Consider the following 23610-nt stretch of genomic DNA (forward strand, 5'->3'; position numbering starts at 1 on the left):
AGCTGGACTTTGTTTTAGCACATCATAGTGTAATAGGTTAGGATCGCACCTGGGCCCTCTGCCATTTTCCACAGTCTGTGTGCATAGATAAGTTGCTTTCATTCTATTGAACACACATCAGGCTCAGGGGTCTGCAACTTCAGCCTGCCACAGAGCACCTCTGTGCTGGCAGAGCTGTTAATGCTCCTGCCCATGAAGCAAATCAGCAGCAGAAGGATTTGGATTTGTAAGCAAGAATTATAAAATTTGGGAGGATTATCGTAGTTTGAAAGGGCAGAGGAGGACAGATGAAGTTTGGAACATTCCTGTAGCATACAGTTCTATGCTGTGGGAGTCCTAAGCCAGTACCTGACATTTTTTTGTTCATGTAAAATATAATTTATTTCTGAGGTCTTGCCCAAAACTAAACCAAGATTTTCCTAGCTTGTTGTAGAATCACAGGATGGCTTGGGTTGGAAGGGACGTTAAAGCCCACCAAGTTCCATGTCCCTGCTGTGGGCAAGGCTGGACCTACTGGATTGGGTTGCCTGGGGTCAGCCTGGCCTTGAACACCTCTAGGGATCTGGCATCCCCAGCTTCTCTGGGCAACCTGCAAATTGTATCATTATAGTTACAATTACGTATTTTATCTGATTGCATTACAGAGCACAGTGTGGAAGTATTGGGAAATAAATGCGTGTGCATACATACAGATGTGTGACTGCAAAACAGGTCACTCCCCAAATATGTACACAAAGCATGTATTAGTCACCTGATTGCATATACAGAAGAACAGAGGCAGTGCTAAATCTGTTTTATGGTAGACGTGTCTGTTGCTCAGTGCCTTACACCTTAGTGCTCATATTCTCTGTCTTCTCCTAAATATCTTCCTTCCTTTACCAGGAAAGCTAAAACATTATTTAAGTCAAACACGAGGGGAGAAGGAAAAAAAGAAGCTTAATTAGGTATTTTATGTCAGTTTATTCATTCATTGAATATAGTTCTTAGTCTGAACTTCTTATTTTTATATCTCTTAAGTTATTTACTGCCAAGCATCATTGTCCTGCTTAGACGCACAGATGCTTTGTGTTATTTTGTTGTTTAGTTTATTTCCTTCTCTTGTTTTCATGTGCTTATTCTAGGCTAGAAGTGAAGCTGAAAAAGGAGAGCTGGGGGCCATGGAGCAGTGGTGGTTCTCGACAAGTGCAGTTTATTCAAGGCCAAGGTGATATAGCCATTCTCAAACCAAGCAATAAAGTGCTGCAGATCAGCATTGGACCAGGGCTACCAAAGAATTCCCGTATGTATGATTTTCTGTTGGAGATTAGTGATGATTTAGAAATTTAGAGAATGGTTGAGTCTAGCTTTCTCTCCTTGCTTGCCTCTTGACTCAGCATTTTCTTTATTGGTTCTCTTTAACATTGGAAATAAGATCCAAGTTACAGATCATAATGATACAACAAATTTCCCTACTGCTCTACAGTTTTTTTGGAACTTATTACTTTCCATATATAACAACTGCTTCTGAAATGCCTAAAACTCTTTTCCCTGTGTCAAAATAAATCTGGGTTTTTACTCATGACACTGTACAGAGAGCACACTAGCCAAGCACTTTGCAGATGAGTCTTTCTCACTGCTCTGGGCTCCTGCCATTCCTCCAGTGGTGCTGATGCAGAAAGGCAGTAACTTCTGTGCATCACCAAAGACTGAACTGCACATACACTGGTGTCTGTTTTGTGTTTTACCTTTTTCTCATACTGATTGTGCACCATTAGCTCCCAGCACTTAGAGGATTCTGTAAGGAGAATGAGGAAGGCTTTTGTTGTACAGTATTCTTGGGGAATTAAAAAAGCAAAAAAAAAAAAAGTCTCCTTTCAATATAAAGCACCAAACTTTTAACCAGACCTGGGAGCATTTTGCTATTTTCCTATCAAACTAGGGAGTGCAATTAGACAAGTTAAGATTGATTTTTTTTTTTTTGTCCCGGGGAAATTTCTTGGTGTCGTAGAACTGGGAAAAGTGTACTTCTGTGTGCAGAGAAATTGCTGATCAGAAGTGTTACAGATTGCTGTGCCAGCTATCAGTAGTTCCTAAAATAAGTCCTAAAGCTAATGGTTTTTGGAGTCCCATTTTCAGTAGTCTCAAGACACCTTTACTTTATATCCTATGGCTGAACTGGATCGCAAAAGGGAGAGTATGCCTAAAAGCCATCCTTGTTGCACCTAAAGCTTTAGCACATTGTGGATGACACTGTAGATATTGGGTTCATTATTCCTGAAGATCAGCCTCTCTGACCATAGAGGAGGAGCCTTGCAGCCAGAAGACCTTACCTAATTATGTTAACGTGAAACAGTACCAAACTGTTGCTGTCTCTTTCAGGTCCTACTAGACGTAACCTTTCCCAAAGCAGAGGGTATTCTAGCAGGTCTCAAGCTCAGTCTTACCCTATGAGAGCTGCACCTCCTCCTCCTGGTAAGTTTGTTTAGCCTCATGTCTAAAGCAAAGTTCAAAATTCAGACTTATGCTTTTATTCTTGCCATCTAGTAAACTGGTTCTCCACTAAAAATGCATAGTGAAGTTTTTACTATTAACTGAAACATATACTGCAGGCCTTTTACGATGACTGTTGGGAGTCTGGTGCCAATTGAACTGGTATTTCACCAGAAGTAAATACATGGTGGATAGCAGCTGGCTAGGGATGCTGCTACGTTCGGCCACTGAGCGTATGACCTCATAGCCTTTCCCCTTTCCATTTTAGGGCAAAGTGTATACATTCATAAAGACACAACACATGAAAATGCTTTCAGGGCCATGAACAGCAGAATGCAGTTTATAGCTCATTGTTCTACTCTGTTACACAATAACTTCCATGTAACCCAAGTGCTGAGCCCTATCAGTTGTGTCAGTAAGTCAGGGCGCGTGGCTTTTCTGCATGGGATTGATGTAATGAGGGTGTTTCACTTCTGCCCTTGAGTGATATGATTAATTTAGCCAGTGAACTCAGAGGAAAGAACAATGTCCCATTGACCCACCATTTCCCAAGCGTTTTTTTTTTTCTATTTACATTTCTAGTGTTTGTTGGGTCAGGGTTTGTTTTTTTTTTCCCAAACAAAAGATTCTCTTTAAGTCACCTGGTCTTTATGGAGAAGCACAATGGTAAGAAAGAGAGTTGAAGTTCAGTACTCAACCCATCCTGGTCACCAAGTGAACTAGCCAGCTCCTGATGCTCGTAAAAACCTCAGCCATGAGTCAAACAATGACAAATGAGTGCATGATTTGCAGTAATTGCAGCTTTTCTAAAGTAGAAAATCACTGTGGTTAAAGAAGTTAAAAAGCCTGCAAACATGGGCAGTAAATACTCATTGAGGATGAATCAAATAAAGCAAGAGAAGGCTTTTTTCATTTGCATTTTCAAAAACTCATCAATTCTAGAGTTACAGGAAAAACAGACAAAAAGAAACACTGGTTGAAGATGTAACTTTAGACCAAGCTCAAATTTGCATTTCCTTAAGGTAGTTTGGGTGCAGATTTGTATTCATGTCCAAAGTACAGTTGAAGTATGCTTGCAGCTTAGTCTTTTGTCAGCATATATCCCCAGTCCTTGTGACAGCTGCTGGGCAGGTGTGTCAGTCCCATTTAAAAGAACCTACTTCTGTGTCCAGCAAGACAGAGGCCTAACTTTCCAGTGGAGCTGAACTAGATGATCGTGGCACAGTTAAAAATCATGGTGTGGTATGCAGGAGGGATAATTTGATGACAGAACTTAAATGCTGTATTGACCACTGTTCATGTGTTATGTTTAAAAGGTAAGTACAGTTCTCATGAACACCTCAAATCAATCGTACTGTATTATCATATTGTCTTGGAAATAGAAAACTCAAAACCATTTTGTAAAATAGCCAATAATAGATTAAAAACAACTGTTACAAAGGAGCTGTATGTAGGGTGTTGGGACTTTGCAGGAGTCTGAAGCAATTGTATGATTTGGTCACATTCCTCATTGAAAGCTAGTGTGAGAAATTAATGCCAGGGCCTCATCCTTGCTCCTTCAGAATGTATTCTGCCATAGTCACGGCTGGTTTGAAATTAATGGTCCAGTTTGTATATACATGTGTCTGTACATGTGTCCATTTACATGCATGCACATGCATTTGTTCGTGTCAGTGTGTGCTTGTCTGTATGTCAGTGCATATGGGTCTGTATGTTTGTATCTGGATGTGTATTGTGTACATGTGCTCATGATGCACATGAATACACACACACGTATACACAAATACATACACACACACGTACTGTGTATAAATGTGCACATGCACTTATGCTTGGTAGTTTTCACCTTTGTGTCTATGTGGTTACACACATTTGTGCACATATAAAGGCACAAGTCCAGACAGTACACAGACTTATATACAGACACGTGCATACACTCCAGCTTCTCACAGATAGATGTGTGCAGGTCTGCACACATACACACACACACGTACTTACCTGAGCAGAACAGGTGGTGAGGATAACCTTCCTCAACATGCTGGCCACACTCTTTAGTGCACCCCAGCATACCATTGGCCTTCTTATCCACAAGGGCACACTGCTGGCTCACAACCTCTTAATATCAGTGTACTTTCGTGTCCCTGACTTAAGGAGATTCTTCTGTCTTGAACTCTCCCTTTCCCAGCTATTAATGTGTATACTTTTGCATGTGTGCTTAAGTTCATGCGGTGCCCATAGGTACGTGTATATGTACACACACACATACATATAAATTTAATGTGCAAACATGTGAACATACAGGTGCAAATAGGAGTATATACATGTGTAACCATGTGTACAAATGTACACGTGTATGTATTTATGTCTGTACTTGCTCACACACACATGCACACATTCGGACTCAAGGTATTCTGATATGTCCAGGTCTGCATGTGCCTATAGAGGTAAGTACAGCTGTATACATTTGTATTTATGTACATAGTGTTAAACACGCATAAGCAGAGGAAAAGAGAGAACTAACCCACATCATTTTAACCAACTCAATTTTTGAGCACAGCTCTCACTTCCCTCAGTAGGGTTTTAGGAATGTAAAGGATCAAGATCCTTATACTGAGAACCTGCAAGTAGCTCAAACGTAGGTGGAACTGTTTTCAAACTCAAGATATTTACCCATGTCATCAACTAGAAACCAAGAAAAGGGCTACTAGTGTAGAGCCATTACTTGGACTGGATGTGTTCATGCTTTATTTACTTCCAGATCATCAGCAAAACGGAGTAACAAATGCTCCACTACGTCCTCAAATCCCCGGAAATCAGCAGGCCAGTCAAAGGACCCTGTATACCAGCATGACACGACCAACTTTACCACGGCAGCTATCAGGAGGATCAGGCAAGATCTCACAGCAACCGGAAAGCCTGGATTTTCTTAAAGTACCTGACCAAGGAGCAGCTGGGTAAGATTTACCTTACATCTAAGACAGAAAAGTAGATTTCTGTAAATAGCTCCATGTGCTCAAGCTTCACTGCTGATAACATCCCTGTAGATGCCCAGATTAAGCTACGGAGCTGCACTGAAAGGACTCCTCTTCCATCAGATCTAAAAAACACATCCATCACAACTTTAGGACGTAAAGTTTTAGTAAAACTTTAGGAATGAAGGTGAACCAGTTGCAGTTTAATTTCTTAAATTTGCACAGTCCTTTCTACTCAACACCATTAAAAACACTTGTAGAATTTTAATAGGCCTTCTTTATTATCTGTAATCCAGAAGGGAAAGATCAGACATGGTATTTCACGGCAACTCTCAACAGCCTGCTAGCTATAAAAGCTTGCAAGCACATTTACAGCATTTGACTGATCTTAATTTTTTTCTCATTTAAAGACCAAAATAGCAACTATTAATTTTATCAATTTCAAAACTCTCAGCAGATGCTAGCACTTTCAAATGTTTCCATCTTGTAAACTAATAACCTCCTGGCATTAAAGTTCTCACTGCACGTCAATTCACTGTAAAGCTGTTTTGATAACATTTGATTTTTACTTTGTCTTGAGAAAATGGTTCCTGCACTAGCACCAAAATCTATAAGCTACAGCTAGGGTAAAGCTATGTGATTTTTACCAGACAATTGTGAATAGACATTAATCAGGTATGTAATGAAGGTTATTCACTCTTAACAGGATTAAAAACATGTTATACCAGGTAGTTCCCAATGCTTTGGTAAACACCAACAACTCTATTTCAGTCATTTGTTTTTTAAGTTTATAAGAATGATAAAGCTCTCAGTTCATGTAATTGCCATTTAAAACAGTTGTCAAACTAGAGGAGATAGTGAAGATACAACAGTGTTTCTCCCTTCCCCCCCCAAGGTAGCTGTATGCTCAAAGCTGGTGGGAGGAAAAAAGTAAAATACAAAAAAAAAGTAATAAAATCCACAAAAGCTACAGCAGTAACTACTTGTAGAACCTGTTGGGATCAGCTGTCTGCTTATCCCCTTCAAATGGCTTTTGTAGAGGTCAGTTTCTCTAAGAAGCTGTTTTTGTTCCAAAGCAACCTGGCACAGTCATTTCTGTGACTTTAACATCCCAACACATGGGGTACTGGGTATTTAGCAATCTCTACAGCTTTACCAAATCGTTTCAGTTTTTATAGTGTAAAATACTACTTGGAAGGAATTATTTTGGTCAGAAACAGTGGGACATGCCCACCCTGAGGAGCACACAACTCAGTAAGGAAAACTTGAGGTAGGCATTAGAAAAAAATAGTGGTTCTTTTTTTTTAATCTTTGTGACAATAAATGCGTTGGGAAGTCTGGGAATCAGAGTGGATATATGATGGTAAAGCCTAGAGGAAGATGACAGGTTTATTTTGATAGCATGCATTCAATGCTTTGCTAATGCTAATACTACCAAATTCTGAGCACAGAGTAGAAAGTTGAATTTGTAACTGAAGACTGCCATAACATCAATACAGCCTTGTTCTCCCGACCAGTATTATCACTCCCAAGACATTTCAGTAGATCTTCCCAGGGCCACTTTCTAGTTTCCAAGCAGAAAAAAGCACTCAATCTTACAGTATTCCTAAGAAGTTCCATTTCTTTAGGGTAAACAGCAAAGGAAGTTAAAGCCGCAGCTCTGTGCACGCAGCCCTATCTTCAGCACAGAGGCCAGGCCCCTCTCCACCAGTCTCATACAGGCAGAGGCATGGGCCAGCTGTGCCCCACCACCAGGGCAGCACTTATGCTTGAGGCATGCACACCCTGCTGGCAGCACAAGGCAGCTGCAGCCCTGTGCATGGATGTGAGCTGTGAGGACATGGGCATTTATTTCCATTCTGCTCTGAGTGCTGCTTTCTCCTATGCATTTGACCTGCTGTTTCCAAGTGCTTAACTAAATTTAACACTCAGAAGAGTGGTCCTAGTGTTATGTGCTTATTTTTAATTGGTGTGACAATTAACAAGTGCATTCAATCTCTGAAGGATGTTAACATTCTTTACCCCTAACCCCCCAGTGTTCGCAGGCAGTCAACAAACCGGCCCCCACCAGCTGGAGGAAGGCCTAAACCACAGCCAAAACCTAAACCTCAGGTACCACAGTGCAAGGCACTGTACGCATATGATGCTCAGGACACAGATGAACTTAGCTTTAATGCCAACGATGTGATTGACATCATCAAAGAAGGTATGTAAATGTATAAAAGCACTCATCTTGAAGGTACATTTTCACAAGGAGTGAAAAAAAGGCATAACTTTTGGAACTAACCTGCAGCTGTCTTCCACGACTAGGCTTGCAAATTTCTATGCAAAGATATCTTCCACAGTCGCTTTAACGCAAGAGTGAACACTTGAAAGAGATGCACAGTATTTGCTACTGTCAGTTTAGTTGACTGTAACTGTTAAAGAGTTTCTGGCTGAAAATTAGCCTATGTCATAAGAAAAACAAGTAACAAAGCATCTTCTCTTTGCCTACAAAGAAACCTAAAGCACAGTCATGTAGCCAAGAGATTAGCCAATTCAGTTTTCCAAGTCATTTATTATCAATCCTCTATAAGAAGGCCAACAGGAAGGCAAGAAGTTTTTAAGTCTGCCTCAGAAAACAAACAAAAAGGTTTTACAAAGCCTCACTTCACTTTGCTTTCTTTGTTATAGATCCTTCTGGTTGGTGGACAGGAAGACTACGAGGGAAACAAGGTCTTTTCCCCAACAATTATGTCACCAAGATATAAAAGACTTTCAGAAAAAAGAAAAAATGGCATGAGGTTACCAGTGTTGAGGATATTTCCCCTTGCCTTCAGGACACTGATCTCCCAAGATCTGCCATTCTCAGCAGTACCTTTCACCAGTAAAGTTGCATACAAGAAAGAAGAATATTATTCACAGCAGACTTAGATCCTCTGTCTCAGAACCATACAGCAATGGACGTACTGACAAATTATTTATTCTATTTAAAACCTGGTTTTCACACTTCACAAGTGAAGAATACCCAAACCTACCATCATCCTGGAACAGAAAGGTGCTTTATAATCTGGGACCACACTTGGAAATGGGAATATTAAGTGCCTCTAGCTGATAGTAGTCTTTTTAATTGTCTAACAAAGATCATGTTAAAAGCACGTTTTTTCTAATGCACATGATGCTGGGGAACATATTAAGTATGCTGCTACGTGTTCAAAAGATTTAGGGTGATTTGGGGTATTCACCATCTAAAAACCTAACATGATGGAGTGTATTTAAGTAATTTTCTAGAGGTGTAATGGAACTGGGTGCACTTGTGTCTAGGGTCTCCAGCAGGCACTACAAGAAGTTTAAACAGAAAAATGCATAGTAATGCTAAACAACGTTGCCTTCAAGACTTATATTAGAATATGGCTGGCCCATGTTGGATTTATGTTTGATGCTCCACCTGTTATGTTTATGCAAAGCTGTACATTTATGGAAACAAATCCTATACTGTATATAAAAACTGAATATATTAGAAACATGTATGAATGTATAATGCTGTATTCCACTGTTCTTACTCATAGAAGTTCTACTATGGTTTTTATGCCAGGTACTTACTGATAATCCTCCTGATTTCTAAAAGCAGAAATGTTACTGTTTAAGTTTGATTGCCTCCCACACCATTTAGAATTGCTGCTGTCTGCCATAGTTACAAGCATTCATTGCTTTGCCTTTCAAACCTCCATGAAACAAAACAAGCAGGTAGCTTAACAAGTCTGTTCACTGTGCACTTTGCTTTCAGATATTATACATGCTAACATGTCTTAACCACCACCTGTTTGATTTTACTGTCATGATTTTAAATAAAAAATAGCCCTTCCTGTGCTCTAATTCAGGTTGTTTTTGCTATTGCCCAGCTAAGCCTTACATGCTGCATTTTTTGTTAACTGCTCTTAAGATGCCAAATCCTGAATCCTGTCCCTCCAAAGCCATTTGCCCAGGCTTAATTTAGGCACACAAACATCTCCATTAATAGATAACAGAATGCACAATGCATTTTTTTGTATTGGGACTAGCAGCTAGAAACTAGTCTCAGTCCAGGACAGAACTGCATAGACTTAAGTGATCAAACACTCTTCCTCCCTGAAACGCTTGCAGTAAGTGCTAGACTCAAATTACCTGTCTTATCCTAGAGAAAAGACACCTGCCTGTGAAGATTAACACTTGCAGCTCCAACATTATTCCACAGATGAGCATGGATGTCTAGGTAGTTTCACAGTTCTGCGGTTTTGCTCCTACATCAGAGCCAGCACATCCATACTGGAGACAGTGAAGGGAGGTAATGACTACAGCAGGATTTACAGAATATCTTAAGGTTGCAATTTACCATTAAAATATATTTTAAGTACTACATCAATAGAAAGGCATAAATAAAGCAAGGCAAAAGAACTGAGGTACTTACAATGCTTGTACTCCTTTGAGCATACCACTAGTTGTGATCACAGGGGTTGTTTTCTGCCTCTGCTCTTTCGTTAGGCATATGTAGATACAAAAATGAGTTGTCCATCCCTCTACTATCTAAACCACAAGGCTGTATCTGTTACAGCCTATTTCTTTCCCAAGCTTGAAGTCAAACTACTTCTTGAATGCTTCTCTGGGACAACACACTGCAAGAAACTACACAACAAACATCCCTTAAGGTGTATCAAGGAACGATTAACAGTCTGCCTACTCTTTAAGAGGGAGAACAAATTACTAAATATAACCCACTATGAATCCAGATAATCACTGGAAACAACCACAAAGAGTATCACCAATCTCTGTGCAAATTGCATCAGCCACTCAGTTTGTCAAGTGTTCTACTAGGACATCAAATGGCAGGCATAACTTTTTTTGTTTTATTTTTTTTTTTGAAAGAGAGGAGCTTTATTTCTAGGTATACAGTTGTAGTACAAAGCAAATTTAAAACTTCAGAGTGAATCTGAAATGTTGGTGGTAGGACTGGAATACTATTTACACAGGGCAGTAGTTTTTCCTCAGTAGGCAAATGAGGATGACACAAAGTGCATATATCATCAGAATACATCTGCCTAGGGTTGTAAGAGTGGTGCAGCTAGGTCCTTGATAGTCTTACAGTTCAGTTGAGGGATTGTGCTGATCCTCAGGAGTTTGCTACTTGCATACTTGTTCCTTACAGCCTGCAGAGGAATAGTGTTACAGGAAGTTTACACACACGCACAGTACTTCAATCCAGACAGACAATTTTGAGTTAGTCTGACTGTTTTGAAAACAAACAAAAGTAAGGGTTAGAAGTGAACCAGCAGGCAGAGTACCAAGAGTAGTTTAGATAAAGAGTTTTGATGTTAGTACTGATGAACACCCTCTCAGAGGCTTGTCAAAACAGCGTATGCAGTAAGGTAACATACAAAATGTTCATCTGTGAAATCACAACATGCAGCAAAGGTGGCTTTCTAAAGCATCAGAAGACTTACTTAAGTAGATATACTTACAGTGTATTTTGTTAAGTTTTCATTTACTCTGACGACGTTCTTGGCCATATGCTTCATAGTCATTGCAAGGCTGTCTTCTGCATACCCAGTATAGTACTGCTGCTTTGTACCCTGCAGCACAACATTAAGAAATTTAGAATCTATAAAAGGGGGGGAATTCTGCTCAAGACACAATCACTTCAGTTCACTAAAGTCCCAGGTATCAACTACTAGCCTTGAGTGCTAGGAGTTGTAGGACTGCCAGTTGAAAAGGCAGATTCGCAATAATTTTAGTATGCAGTGGAAGACTAAACACATCAATGCTGAGTCACATTTCTGCACCCTACAGAACAACAAAAACAAACCTTGCAAGAGTAACTAATAGCTGAATTACAATTTATATTCACACTCCATGATTTAATCTAGCTTACTTGCAAGCTACATAATCAAGATCTACTTTAAAAAAGAAAACAAACAAAAAACCCAAACCAACAAAATATACAATATGTTCTCCTATAACTCACTTTCATAATCAAATCATGGTACTCATAGAAGAGAGTAAGTTATATTTTCAGTGGTATAATCATTTTTCTATCAGCCTCTCCGTCATTTAATCTCCAGCATTACTTCTAAACGAGTTCCAAAAGTACTTTTTTAGATGGTCCAATTGTATGGAGGAAAACCCCCTTGATTTTGACTGCAACCCTTACCCACTTATCATGGCCCAGAACCTTCTGCGACAAGCACAGCGCAGCAGCTGCGATCTCTGAGGGGTGACAGTGCACCATGTCGTAGTCTATCAGTGTCAGTTCCATGAGGTATTTTGCCAGCGTGTGCTGCTCAGCGTCCGCCTACCGGAATGAGAGTTTATTAGTCCACATTATAATACCTTGTACCTTACCTTATCATAATAGAATTAACAACCCTGAAGTATCAACTTAGAAATAACTCGGCAAAACAACAGTCAACAACATTAACGAGCAATTGCCTCTAAATTCTAAACCTGTTCCGTCTAGCAGCCTTTGCAATTCAGACACAGTCAGAGGAGCACTCAACAGAAGATGGCAGTACCGAGCACTGGGGTGCCCAACGACAGCTACAAGTGCTCCCTCCACAGCAGGCAAATCCAACCCACGGCCCAGCACAGACAGCAGCGCAGCCATCCTCTGCCCCATGCTGTAAAGGCAGCAGCCCTTCACCACAGAGCTGCCCCATGCACACACCCATTGCTCAGCAACAACCAAACCATTAGCGCTCTATTAATACTGTGACTGAAAGCAGGGCACAGGAAAGGCAGAGCAGTGCAGTGCTGATTCAAGTGATGGCAGAGAATCGTATGCATTTTGACTGCTGTTCGGAGCAGTGTTTAGCCAAAGAATGCGCAGCTGTGCTTTCCGTTTTGATAAAGGTGTTTGAGAATAGGTTTCAAGAGTGCCAAAAGCTCACCCATTTGTTCTCATGACACCATTTTCAGTTGATATAAATAAATTGTGTTCACATTTTCAAATGGAATGTGTGGAGTTACAGATTTCAACTCAAGGAATCTGATCCTCCCTCTTTACCAGACTTTTGTAGGACTTCTTATGAGAGAAAAATAATCCTTCACTTCACAACCACACCTTAATCATGTCATTGCTTTTTGGCAGTACATACATTTGTGAACAATTATCAAAGTATGACGTACAGTAAGATTTAAATCTGATCAACACCTTGAGAACTCACTGAGAATTACAGCCATATCCACTGAACAAGACTGATGCATTTGTTTCACAAAAACACAGTCAAATATCCCCCTAATTTTGTGTTTTTAAACATTTTAATATTAAAAACTACAATGCCTTATTACTTATATATTGATGATATTGAATATGTTATGAGGACTACTCCAAAAGTAACGCCTCCTATTTTATTATATTGGCCCGTGATATCAAAGTTGGATGTTGGTGGCATGGCAATGAAGGTTGAACCTTCCCACCAACTTCCCATTATATTTTGTTGCTGTCTGACAGAATGGCTGATTTTTATGAGTGTGGCATGCAGGCTCTAGTTCACCACTGGTGCAAATGCATAGCTAATGGTGATTAGAGTGAAGACTGTTTTCTAGCTGAGAATCCGCCCTACCAAATAGTGTCACCGTGCTCTTTGTACCTGCTGTAGTTTCCATGGAAATAAATAGGAGGCATTATTTTTGGAGCAACTTTATGCAGCCCAAGACAATACCCCTTTACTCAACACAGACCAGGCAAGCCAAAAGGTTGGACACCCATGCTCTAGGGGGTGGGGGAAGAGTATAAAATGTGTTAAATAGATTTTCATTAGCAATTCAGCTAGCTTCAGGAATTACGCAGTGATCTACTAAATAAACATACGAGCCCAACTTAAGTGCTCATACACCAACGCATGCAGAAATGGGAACAAGCAGGAGGAACAGCAGGGCTGTGATGTCAATGGCATCACTGAGATGTGGTGGGGTGCCTCTCACAACTGCTATGGAGGAATAGATGGGTAAACTCTTCAGGAAAGAGAGGCAGGGGAGAAAGGGGGGCTGCTGCCTTCTCATCAATGACCACCTGTTGTTCATGGAGCTCCACCTCCATGATAAACAAGGAGCTGACAGAGAGCTTATAGGTTTGGGTTAAAGGGAAGGAGACATCATAGTGGGGGGTCTGCTACAGGCCAACTGATCAGGAAGACCTAGTGGAGGAGGCCCTCTATAAACAGATAGGAGCAGCTTCACATTCACAACCTTAAACCACCTCGATATCTGTTGGAAGGACAACACAACAGTGCACCATAAATCGAAGAGGTTCCTGAAATGTGTTGTGATAGCTTTCTCTCCCAGGTAGCACAGGAACCCACGAGAAAAGGTGCTACACCAGACCTTGTCCTCATCAATGAAGAAGGACTGGAGAGTAATGTGGAGCTCAGAGGCAGCCTTGGCTATAGTGACCGACCACAAAATGGTGTTCAAAATCTTCAGGGTGTCAAAGAGGGTGTGCAGCAAGCTTGCTACTCTGGACTTCAGGAGAGCAGACTATGAACTGTAAATTCTAAAAGAACTGCTTAGCAGGGTGACATGGGAGAAAGGAATCCCCTGGAGGGAAGAGGGGATGCCAACAAAGCTGATCAGTATTCCAGGACCATCTCTCCTCCAAGCCCTGAAGCAGTGTATCCTGAAAAAAAGGAGGCAGGAAAGAAGGCCAGGAGGCCTCCGTGGATCAAGAATGAGCTCCTGGACTTATGTAAGCTCGAAAAGAAAGTCTATAGGGAGTGGAAGCAGGAACAGGTCACCTGGGAGGACTACAAAGAAGTTGCCTGAGCAGCCAGACATTAGGTTAGGAAAGCTAAAACCCAGACAGAACTATACCCAGCCAGTGATATCAAGAGGAACAAGAAGAAATCCTATATATACATATTCTATATAAACACTTTTTTTTCCTTTTTTTTTTTTTTTTTTAACCCAGAGAGCAATGGAGCACTGGAAGACGTCATACAACTAAGTTGCAGAGTCACCCTTGTTAGGGATATTTAAAAGCCACCTGCACATGATACAGGCAAGCAGCTTCCAATGCCTTTAACTGAGTAAGTCAAGAATCCAGACCCAATGGCTCCCATGGTCCCTTTCAACTTGAGCCATTCTGCAATTCTGTGACACATGAAGAGTCTAGATAGTGAGGACAAGTACCCACCTCCCCAGCTTTTGATGCTCTTCTTAAGAAGTGAAGTGGAAGAGGCCGTCCCAAATCAAAGTTCAATTCTTTCAGAATCGTGATCTCCATTTCTCTAACTTCAGCACTGTTGTAGGCATTGTCAGTAATATAAACGAAGTCTGCTATATCAGGAGAGTACATCTCTTCGTATTTTGAGGCCAGAAGCAGCGCTGTTACACCCACCAACTGAAGCCTCTTACGAGGTACCGGATGGCTCTGCAACACAGGAATTGGAAAAGCACATCTCAAAATTTAAGCTCTAGACAAACATTATAATTCATCAGCTTAAAATGCCATTTTTTTCTGTGATTATTAAAAACATAATTGAGATTTTCTGAGTCAAAAGCATTCCCATAATAAGTTCAAAGAATCACTGCTTTAGACTTAAGATGCTATGTTACAGAACTCTCAGACAAACTGTAGAGTTCCTGGGAGAAATCCTAAACGCCTTTAAAACCACAGTTATGGACCAAATCTCCCGGTCTAAACACACGTTGACAAACACCTTTGTGACTTACTTGTAAGAAGCGGTCCATAACTGCAACACACATATACAGCGTTTCCTGAAGAAGCTGGAATCTTGAGTGGACCTGGACAAGCCAGTCAACTAAAATTGCACGCATACGTCCATTGATCGTCTTCCCATCGAGGTAATGTGGGCGCACAGATTGCTGCAGCTGTTAAGAGAAAGAGCTGCGTGAGCAACAAAATTAACACTCCACTGCAGCAGCACAGACTCAGTATGTCATACCTCAAGCTGTCTCAGATACAGGTAGATATCTTTTACATAGTCACTACATAGCTGGGGGTTCCCCGAGTCATCCGCATCGATGTCTTCTACGTTGTGGAGCAACACATCAGAGAAGGCTTGACACAAATCCTCCTCTTGCATAGATACATCCATAGGGACAGGGGACAGAACCTAAGAAGCAGACCACAGCGCTTTCATGTCTACTGACGAAGCATCGTTGTTTCTTTATTCCCACATTTTTGTAGTGTAACAACTTATCAAGATTAGAAGCTGAAAGAGTGTGCATCCCAACGTAGCAAGCTTTCACCAAGATGCCACACATTAAACCAAACCTTCAAGACAAAAGCTCTGCTTTTCCAACATGGAAACAAAATACGCCTACAAATAAAATTTGATGTTAGGGCTCTGGCTAAGCCCTAAGAAGCAGATTAGTATTGTTACTGCCTACCTTTGATGCAGTAGTAGTGTCTTTGACTGCTTGATTCACAGCAGCTGGAGGTTTAGGTGGTACAGCTGTATTTGTCATCTTGCCAGGTCCCTTTGTAGCCCTTACTGATGGTTTGATGTAGTCCGTTTTCTGCAGTGAAAACAACAGCTATTAGTACAGAGCTAGTTAAGCACCCTTTCCCTACTGTTAGATTTCGAGTGTACTTTACCTTAGGTACATTGGATCCTCTTGTAACTTTGTTACCTATTTCTTCCAAAACAGCCCTTTTGCCAGTCACCTGAGCTTTGGCTTTGCTGTTATGTCCCATCACAGCATTCTCCATCCCTCTCATGACCTAAAACAATAAAACCTCAGTGAGTGAAGTTTGTCCAACTTCTGATTTTTTTTATGTTTAACTACATTACAGCACATACCACCCTACTGGCACACCTCTACACATACTGAGTACTACTTAACCAGGCTTCATTTCCTAAACGTGCACACAGGCTCAAAAGAAGAAGCCAAACGATTTACAGAGAGCACCATGGAATGGAGCTGAATGTTCCAAACAGCAAACAAATCCTAATTCCTCCTCAAATCCTTTTAACTCCAAGTTAGGTAGCAAGCAAGCACCTGTTTATTGCATTTATCCACTTCAGGACTACAGCAAAAATTCCACTTGGTCGGGGAAAACGCTCTTTTTATTATAGATGAAGAAATTATCTTACATGGATGTAAGCACACCCTGTTTTTCACTGCAAAGAATCACAGAACGGCTACGGTTGGAGGGGACCTTGAAGCTCTGACCCCCTGCCGTGGGCAGGGCTGCCAGCCAGGAGTTTCCAAATATGGAAAGCAGCCTTCAGTTTAAACTACCGTAAAGCTCACTTTAAAAGCGTTCTTTTTCCCCTCCTTCTCCCCCCACACGTGTCCCCTCCCCCACCCTCGTCCCTCGCTCGGCGGGGGAGCGGCCAAGGCCAGCTGCGGCCCGACGGCATCACAGGTGTTTGTTCCACTCAGGGGCCCCGCCCCTTCGAGGGCCGCCGCACTCCCGGCGCAGCCCCGATCTCCTCGCACTCTCCGCCGCACCCCCGCCGCTCCGGCCGCTACCCGAGGCAGCGAACGTGCCGCACGGCAGCATCCCACCGCTTTCTGACCGCCATTACTCCCGTCCCGCAAGGGATCGAAGCCCTCCCGACGCTCTCAGCCGGCTGGGGACGCCCAGCTCAGCTCCTCGCTAATCGGGCCCGCCCGCTCCATCGGCTGCGGGGGACTCGCTCGACTTCCCGCCCCCCATCTCCTCAGTCCCGGCCGCCTTCCACACGAGCAACACTCACGGCTGCGCGGCGCGTTAACGCCATCGGTCCGGAAAGCAGAGTAGGCCGCAGCCGCTCGCGCCGCTCCACACAAACACGCTCCGGCCGCGAGAAAGACCACCAACTGCTGCCTCGCGCCGCGCGGTTCCTTTTAAACACTCTTCCGCGCTCCTATTGGGCAGCTTCGTACGATGCACGCACTCGATTGGCCCACGGCTTGAAGCCCCACCCAAAGAGGGAAACGATCCCATCATTTCCGCCGAGCCGGGGTCTGGGGGCGGGGCGGCGCATGCGCCCCAGGGACAGGCTCGCGCCGTGGGTTCCGCGCGGCTCTGCGGTCGCGCCCTTTCAGCCACGTGAGAGCGGCTCGCGGGAAGCGGCCTCGCGCCGCCGAACAGCTGCGCAGGGTGTGCCCGGGGCCTGAGGCGTTCACCTGAGAAAAAGCAAAGCAAGGAAGAAAAGTCGATCGAACCCCCTTTCGTCCCCACCTTTCAGTGTTCGTAACCTGTGCGAGAGGCATGAGGGAGCCCGTGCCACAGCGCATCACCGCTTCCCGGGGGAGCTGAGGAAGCAGTGCCCGGCTCTGCAGTAACGCACGGCGCTCCTCACTGCAGCCCCTCCTTCAGGGTGCCCAGCTGCTGCCACCTCCCTGCCTTACCTTCTCCATTTCTAAGTCCTCGTGCTTTTAATCTTGTAATATCTGCATTCCCTGCTTACCAAGGATGGTCTCAAGTTCCAGTGGGCAGTGTTTGAACACAACCCAGGAAAAGGCTGCCAGCTCCAAGCCTGGAGTTGGTACCTGGTAAAGGCTTCACCAGCACAATCCACCTCAAGTGCAAAGAGCAGAAATATTTCTTCTTGCATTCAAGTGTTCAGTTCTCAGAAATACATATTGCACCACGATTGCAAAATGCAGGAATCTGACAGAAGTGCCTAATGACAATTGCTTTGCAGCCTCCCAGAATTGGCTTCATATGCGTGCTCACATATGCACAAGTTATTTTGATAGCCTTCAGGAGCACAGTTTTCCTGAATTCCCAAGTTTGGATAAACAAGGCCCTGCTTATCAAACACATTTAACAGCAGCTGGTGTTGATCCCTCACCGTGAGAAATTTCCACTCAGTGGTGCTCGTAAGGTAGGATTGTACATAAAATTTTTGCAAACCAGTACTTACAAAGCAAAGTAAGGAAGGCAGAAGGAAACAGACCTTGAATGATACCGGTCTAACATTTTATTTATTGCATACAAAAGGATTTCTTTTGACAATGGAAATTTATATGAAAAGTAATCTGATGCATACTGGTGAGAATCATACCTTCAAAGATGCTGCAGAAAACTTAAGGCAATGCATCTAAGCATGTAAAGCACAGTAAGTGGTGGAAATTTTCCAAATCAAAAGCCTATTCATTTTCCTTCTTAAGTTATTGTCAAGTCACAACTTTTTGGAATAGAAATAGGCTGCAGCTTTATTAGCTCCTGCAATAGCATATAAGATCAGAACACTGTGATTCCTGCCAAATACCTAAGTGTTCAACATCACATTACAATGTTAGGCATACATTTAAAAGCAAGACAATATCAGTAGCAGTTATAAAACAAGTCAATGCACGGGCCACTAAAATACCTCCAGTACCAGGCACCCTCATCAGGTGCGTAAAAGAATCCCAAAGAAAATCCTCAAACCTGTGCTTGTCTTTTAAGGAAGCCAAGAGATTCCATCGTATACCCAGGGTCTCAATTATTTCACAGGTCCTGTTTTTTTTTTGCCCCATGCCTCTCATGTACCTTCTTGGAAACTTCTTAAAAAGTTATTATTGTCAGACTTTGAGCATCAGTGTTCAAAAGTAACTTCACTCCTTTTCAATAGCCACTGAAGAAAAGGAACCATCTTCTGCTCAGTCCTTCCAGTCAGTTTACTTAATTTTTTAATCAATGCAGCTTCAATTTCCAACAGCTTCCTACAGTCACAAAGTTCAAGAAGTTTTAGCATAGAACCATGCCAGGTTTTGAAGCACTCAAATCATGTGTTGCCTCTCTCCCATATCCCCCATATACAAAGTGGTTTAAAGTTCAGTTTTAGCAATGCAGTTAAATTTGACAATGTCCATTTATCACCCATTCTGGAATAAAATTTCTTCCCACTTAATGCCTCAGTGCCAGAGGTGTTAATTTTGTTGCCAGCAATAAACACTATACTGGGAAATGCTACTCCTAACAGATGAGAGTTAAAAAAAAAAAAAAAAAGGGGGGGGGGGGGGGGGAAGACAGAGGGGAAGCAGCCTTAACCAGACAAAAAACAAGCATCAAATTAGATAAGGTAATATTTATAAATGGATCACTTTTTTAGTGTAAACATAACATTTTCCAGGTTACTGTAAACTGTATTACACTTAATCTGATTATGAAAGACAAAGACAAGAGAAACTGAAGGTATTTATTATTCAATCCACTTACAAAGCAGGTAGCTTAATGCAAGCTTATTGACATGTTCATCATATATGATCCCCTAAGAACATCCTCTCTAATGTGACAGCAATACTGTCTCAATGTTTTTGCAATTTTCAGCATCTGTTGAGCACATTTAAATAAACTATAATCTATTATACGTGTAAGAACGTTGATGACCAACTTGAGACCTGATGTGGATTAAAACCTCCTCCAAAGGCAAAATGTTAGTACATTATAACTTAATTCTATATACTATATTATGCAGCAAATCTTAACTATAGAAAATATTTTAATCAGTGATGGACTGTTGGTAATTTATAGAGGGAATCTATAATCAAGGTAAAACTAGGTAACCACGTAAGTTTTGTCTACAGAAATTTACAGGATTTCACTTTTCTAATGAAAAAAAGACCAAGAGTCAGCTGAATTTAGCTAATTTTATTAACCTTAAAACTAATAAAAATCCCAAGACAAGCCTGGAATCTTCAAAAGTTCTATCAATGCACATATATCTAACCCCCCCCAAATAAAACCAACCAAAAAAAAGAGAAACAAAAAAAACCCTGCAGCTCTAAGTCCTGACTGGTTTTATATTTAAAACAAACAAAAAACCCTCAGTGTGTACAGACACCTCAACTTAAGTTAGCAGAAAGAGACCAAAGATTCTAAGCTTTTTCCATACCCCTAAGAATTTTTTTTTATTATTTTTTTATTTTTTCAATCTGCAAGTATCTACAATCCAGCTAACTGAAATCAACATTTAGTGTTCACTAGAGCTGTTTCACAGCAGCAAATATTAAGTTAGGGACTCAAATTTCTAGACATAGGAAGAAAATGATAAATACAATCTGAACAGCAGTCTAAATGTTCAATATTGACATTCAAATATATCTGCATTGTGCTGAAATTTTAGAACAAATCTGATCAGACAAAAACTCTGGTGATGAGTATGCATGTGTATCAAACTGAATATAGTTCATATTCTGTTCCCACTGTTACAGATGTTATTTGACTCAGAACTGATATTGTAAATATACAGCAGCCATTTTTTCCTAGTGAAGGAATGTCTCAATACATAATATTATCCTTTTCTAGATGATCTTTATACATTAAACTAAAATACGTGACTGATTAAATTAAGGAATCTGAGGTTAGTAATGAGTGAAATCAGACTTTCAAAGCTTGAAACTATGTAAAACAAACCAAAAAAGAGACCACACACTTCTACTTACTAAAGCAGCTATTCTTGCCTGCAAGTTTGGGGTCACAAAGCCCATAATATGTGCAAACAAATGCAATACAAGGAACCATGCAAAAATACAGTAACGAAAGAAAAAAAGTAAAACCTAAAAAAAAGTTTTTATAAATACACTGAAACTCAACGGTCTTCTACACAAACTGTAGGTCTAGCATTAGTTGTACCATATAGCAGAGCCAGCACTCTTAGGTTCAATGCTTCCAAATCTGCGCAGGTAAGTCATGCCATCTTTGGTTGACTGCAGTACCAGGAAGGATGAGAGGGAGCAAGAAGGAGGACAAGAGTTCTGGAAAATGGTGTCAGCTTTCACTAGGCAGTTGGGCCTCAATGTCCACTCTGCAAATTGGGCACTTCTTATTAGTAATCAACCACTGATCTACACACACTTGGTGGAAAAGGTGCATACATGGAAGTCGCCTGTCAGAAAAACAGAAAAAACAGTGTTAATAAAAGACTTCCATATCAATATATCCACCAGAGAAAAGGTGATGTGGATTTTGCTACTGAAGCACCTTTTGTTTTTGTTTTTTTGTATGTCTATGTTTTTCCCACAAGCTTCGCTAGCTTTTCTACCTGACTTACATTCTGTCTACCTAAAAGAAGCAACAGACATAGGCAATGAAGCCAAGTATCAGGTAGCTTCTGTTGAGTTACAGCAATTTAACACTGCTATAGCTTAAAGAGCATTATTAGTTCAGAAAAGTTAAACTTGACAATCTGGAATTAAACCAATTATTTTCTGCCCAAGGTACAAAAGCTGACAGCACAGCATGATTTTAATTAAAAACATGAGTACTACCTTCCACACTGTAACATTTAAAAAAATGGTATCAGTTTGGGCTTGTGGTGAAAGACAGACAGTGAATTTTTGGGAGACTGTAAGAGAGGAACTCACATTTTACTCAAAGACAATACAAACAGGGTAACCAGTGCTTCAAATTAAAACATATTCATTAGTTGCTAAGACAGACAGTGTTTAATTTTGACACAAATCAGGAAGTGTTGCAAGGAGTAGTGTGCCATATCCAAGTATGGTCTCAAAGCCAGAATTTTAACACTATATTATGATACTCAGAGGTATTATTTACCTCACATCTTCACCTTCCTCCAATATAGACAAGCAGATGGTGCATTTTTCCTCTGTGTCTTCTTCTGTTCCTTCCTCCCCATCTTGTTTGCAGTGCAGTTTCCTCTGTGAGAACCAATCAGTTGTTACCTTATTAGTAGAGATGACATTATTGACAAACTGAGTAAAATCTGCTTTTAGTACATGTTCAAAATATGCTTATTTTTAAATATGTCAGAAATTATTTTACATTTCAGTTATCACTTCTTCAAATGCATATGAACCAAATTGAATCAGGAACTAGTGCTTGGAGCAAAATCACTGCATATTTCACTTTTAATTAATTCTTGTGACTGGACTGTTAATATATTTAGTATTGTTGCAATCAGTCCCTTTATTTGTTACTTATATCTTCATTTCATTCATGAGGAGGGAAAAAAAATCCTTTCAAACATAATATTTTAAAACCACTATTTATCAAGTGTGAAAGAACACTACATAAACGTGGATGGGATTCAGTATTACAGTGTAATAATCTCCAATTCAGAGACCGTAAGCTGCAAAAATTCTGTACCAGATTAAAAATTTGACAGTCTTTCTAATGTGATCACAAGGAAGGTTAAGATAACCAAGATGATAGATGCCATGCACAGTTTATTACAAGTCAACTTCAAATAAAGCCTTACTGTACTTAACAAGGTATCATTAAAGCCTGTTGACAATTAAGCTATAACCAGTAGTTATTTCATTTCTCACACGACTATTAATAACTGCCAGACAAGTTATTAATTGCTGGGGGTGAAGATGGATCTGAATGCCACTACTGTGATATGCAGGAAAAAGCAAAATTCAAACCCACTATTTCCTTTCTTACCCAAAAAGATGCTTTTAGGAGAGAATGCACATTTCTACTCTTAAATACTTATTCTGAATACTGAAGAAGCCATCCTGAAAGCTTCAGCTTTCATCCATCCTCATCTACATCCTTTCATCCATCCTCATCTACATTTAGCACTCCCACTTCCCTGTCCCCCCCCTCCCCCCCCCTGCTTGAGGTATTCTACCAAATACAGTTTTCAACATAAAATGCACAGTGTGAAAGCACAGAAAAGTTACATCACCTGACAAGGGAAAGGAGTATTATACTGACAGGAGAAGTGCAGCTTACTCTGTACAGTAGGTTTAAGATGCTAATGAAAAAGAATCGGAGCTTTCAAGGATCCCAAGCAAACTACTGGGTATGAATTTAGCTATCAATCTTGTGGAAGTTACACATTCAAACTTTTAGGCCCATTAAGCTTACAGAGCGTAGCTTGTTTTCGATTTTCCCCTTTATCTCTCGAAGAAGAGATTTTCTCACTCCTAGCTTTCAGTTTCTGAAGAACACAATTACTCCCTGTTATGTTGTTTTTGACAGTCTCTCCACCCTCCTCCTCTACCTCTCCTTCCTCTTTCTTTGTTTCTTCTTTCCTCTAAGCAAGATGACCTTCACGGCCACTTTCTTCCTTCTACAGGGCAACTGATGCAGGTTTTTATCTGATTGAGCCTACATTGCAGGTTTGGAGGCACTCTCTTTCCCTTGAACAGTACTGAACAAGACTCAGCAGATGTAAGCCAGGCCCTGAATAATTTGTGCTTCCTTAGATCTGCTGGAGCTGCAATATTCCTCTCTTATATAACTGACTAAACTCTCAGAGTAAAGCAGGTGTTTGGGAGTGAAGCTCCATGACACCAGAGG

The 23610-nt window shown here is 41.1% G+C and overlaps 3 protein-coding genes across 11 annotated transcripts in view; 1 reads left to right on the plus strand and 2 right to left on the minus strand.

Moving 5' to 3' along the window:
• The window catches only part of MYO1E (myosin IE), an 85929-nt gene extending 76633 nt beyond the window's left edge, over window positions 1-9296 (plus strand). The window contains exons 24-28 of the mRNA XM_042875589.1: window positions 1122-1279; window positions 2359-2451; window positions 5228-5423; window positions 7478-7647; window positions 8115-9296. Coding sequence (XP_042731523.1) covers window positions 1122-1279; window positions 2359-2451; window positions 5228-5423; window positions 7478-7647; window positions 8115-8191 — 694 coding nt within the window. The 3' untranslated portion in view covers window positions 8192-9296. The remainder of the gene's footprint in view (window positions 1-1121; window positions 1280-2358; window positions 2452-5227; window positions 5424-7477; window positions 7648-8114) is intronic.
• Window positions 7979-17230, minus strand: CCNB2 (cyclin B2). The gene is made up of 9 exons (XM_042875590.1): window positions 17120-17230; window positions 16012-16137; window positions 15804-15932; window positions 15356-15526; window positions 15123-15281; window positions 14584-14820; window positions 11605-11745; window positions 10916-11026; window positions 7979-10603 (listed from the first exon to the last, which is right to left on the minus strand). The coding sequence occupies exons 1-9, from the start codon at window positions 17141-17143 to the stop codon at window positions 10496-10498; spliced, it is 1206 nt and encodes a 401-aa protein (XP_042731524.1). The 5' UTR covers window positions 17144-17230; the 3' UTR covers window positions 7979-10495.
• A 1086-nt stretch (window positions 17231-18316) lies between these two features.
• Window positions 18317-23610, minus strand: part of RNF111 (ring finger protein 111) — a 52176-nt gene continuing 46882 nt past the window's right edge. For 7 of the 9 annotated variants that reach the window (XM_042875678.1, XM_042875681.1, XM_042875682.1 and 4 more), the window contains 2 exons: window positions 21895-22022; window positions 18317-21223 (listed from right to left, as the gene is read on the minus strand). In XM_042875678.1, the coding sequence (XP_042731612.1) occupies window positions 21106-21223; window positions 21895-22022 (246 nt within the window). In that variant the 3' untranslated portion in view covers window positions 18317-21105. The remainder of the gene's footprint in view (window positions 21224-21894; window positions 22023-23610) is intronic. The other 2 variants (XM_042875680.1, XM_042875677.1) reach the window with 1 other exon arrangement.

The sequence above is a fragment of the Lagopus leucura genome, unplaced genomic scaffold (assembly GCF_019238085.1).
Source record: "Lagopus leucura isolate 7727_CA_CO unplaced genomic scaffold, USGS_WTPT01 Super-Scaffold_100015, whole genome shotgun sequence".
NCBI lineage: Eukaryota > Metazoa > Chordata > Aves > Galliformes > Phasianidae > Lagopus > Lagopus leucura.

What these genes read in the sequence shown, in the direction of transcription:
- CCNB2 (XM_042875590.1), bottom strand. Translation starts at nt 17,143, where the DNA reads ATGGCGTTAACGCGCCGCGCAGCC. An exon ending in GAGCATCAAAAGCTGGGGAG is followed by an intron (nt 11,746 to 14,583) that starts GTGGGTACTTGT and finishes TCATTCCGGTAG; the next exon opens with GCGGACGCTGAGCAGCACAC. An exon ending in TTCTGGGCCATGATAAGTGG is followed by an intron (nt 11,027 to 11,604) that starts GTAAGGGTTGCA and finishes GTTGTGCTGCAG; the next exon opens with GGTACAAAGCAGCAGTACTA.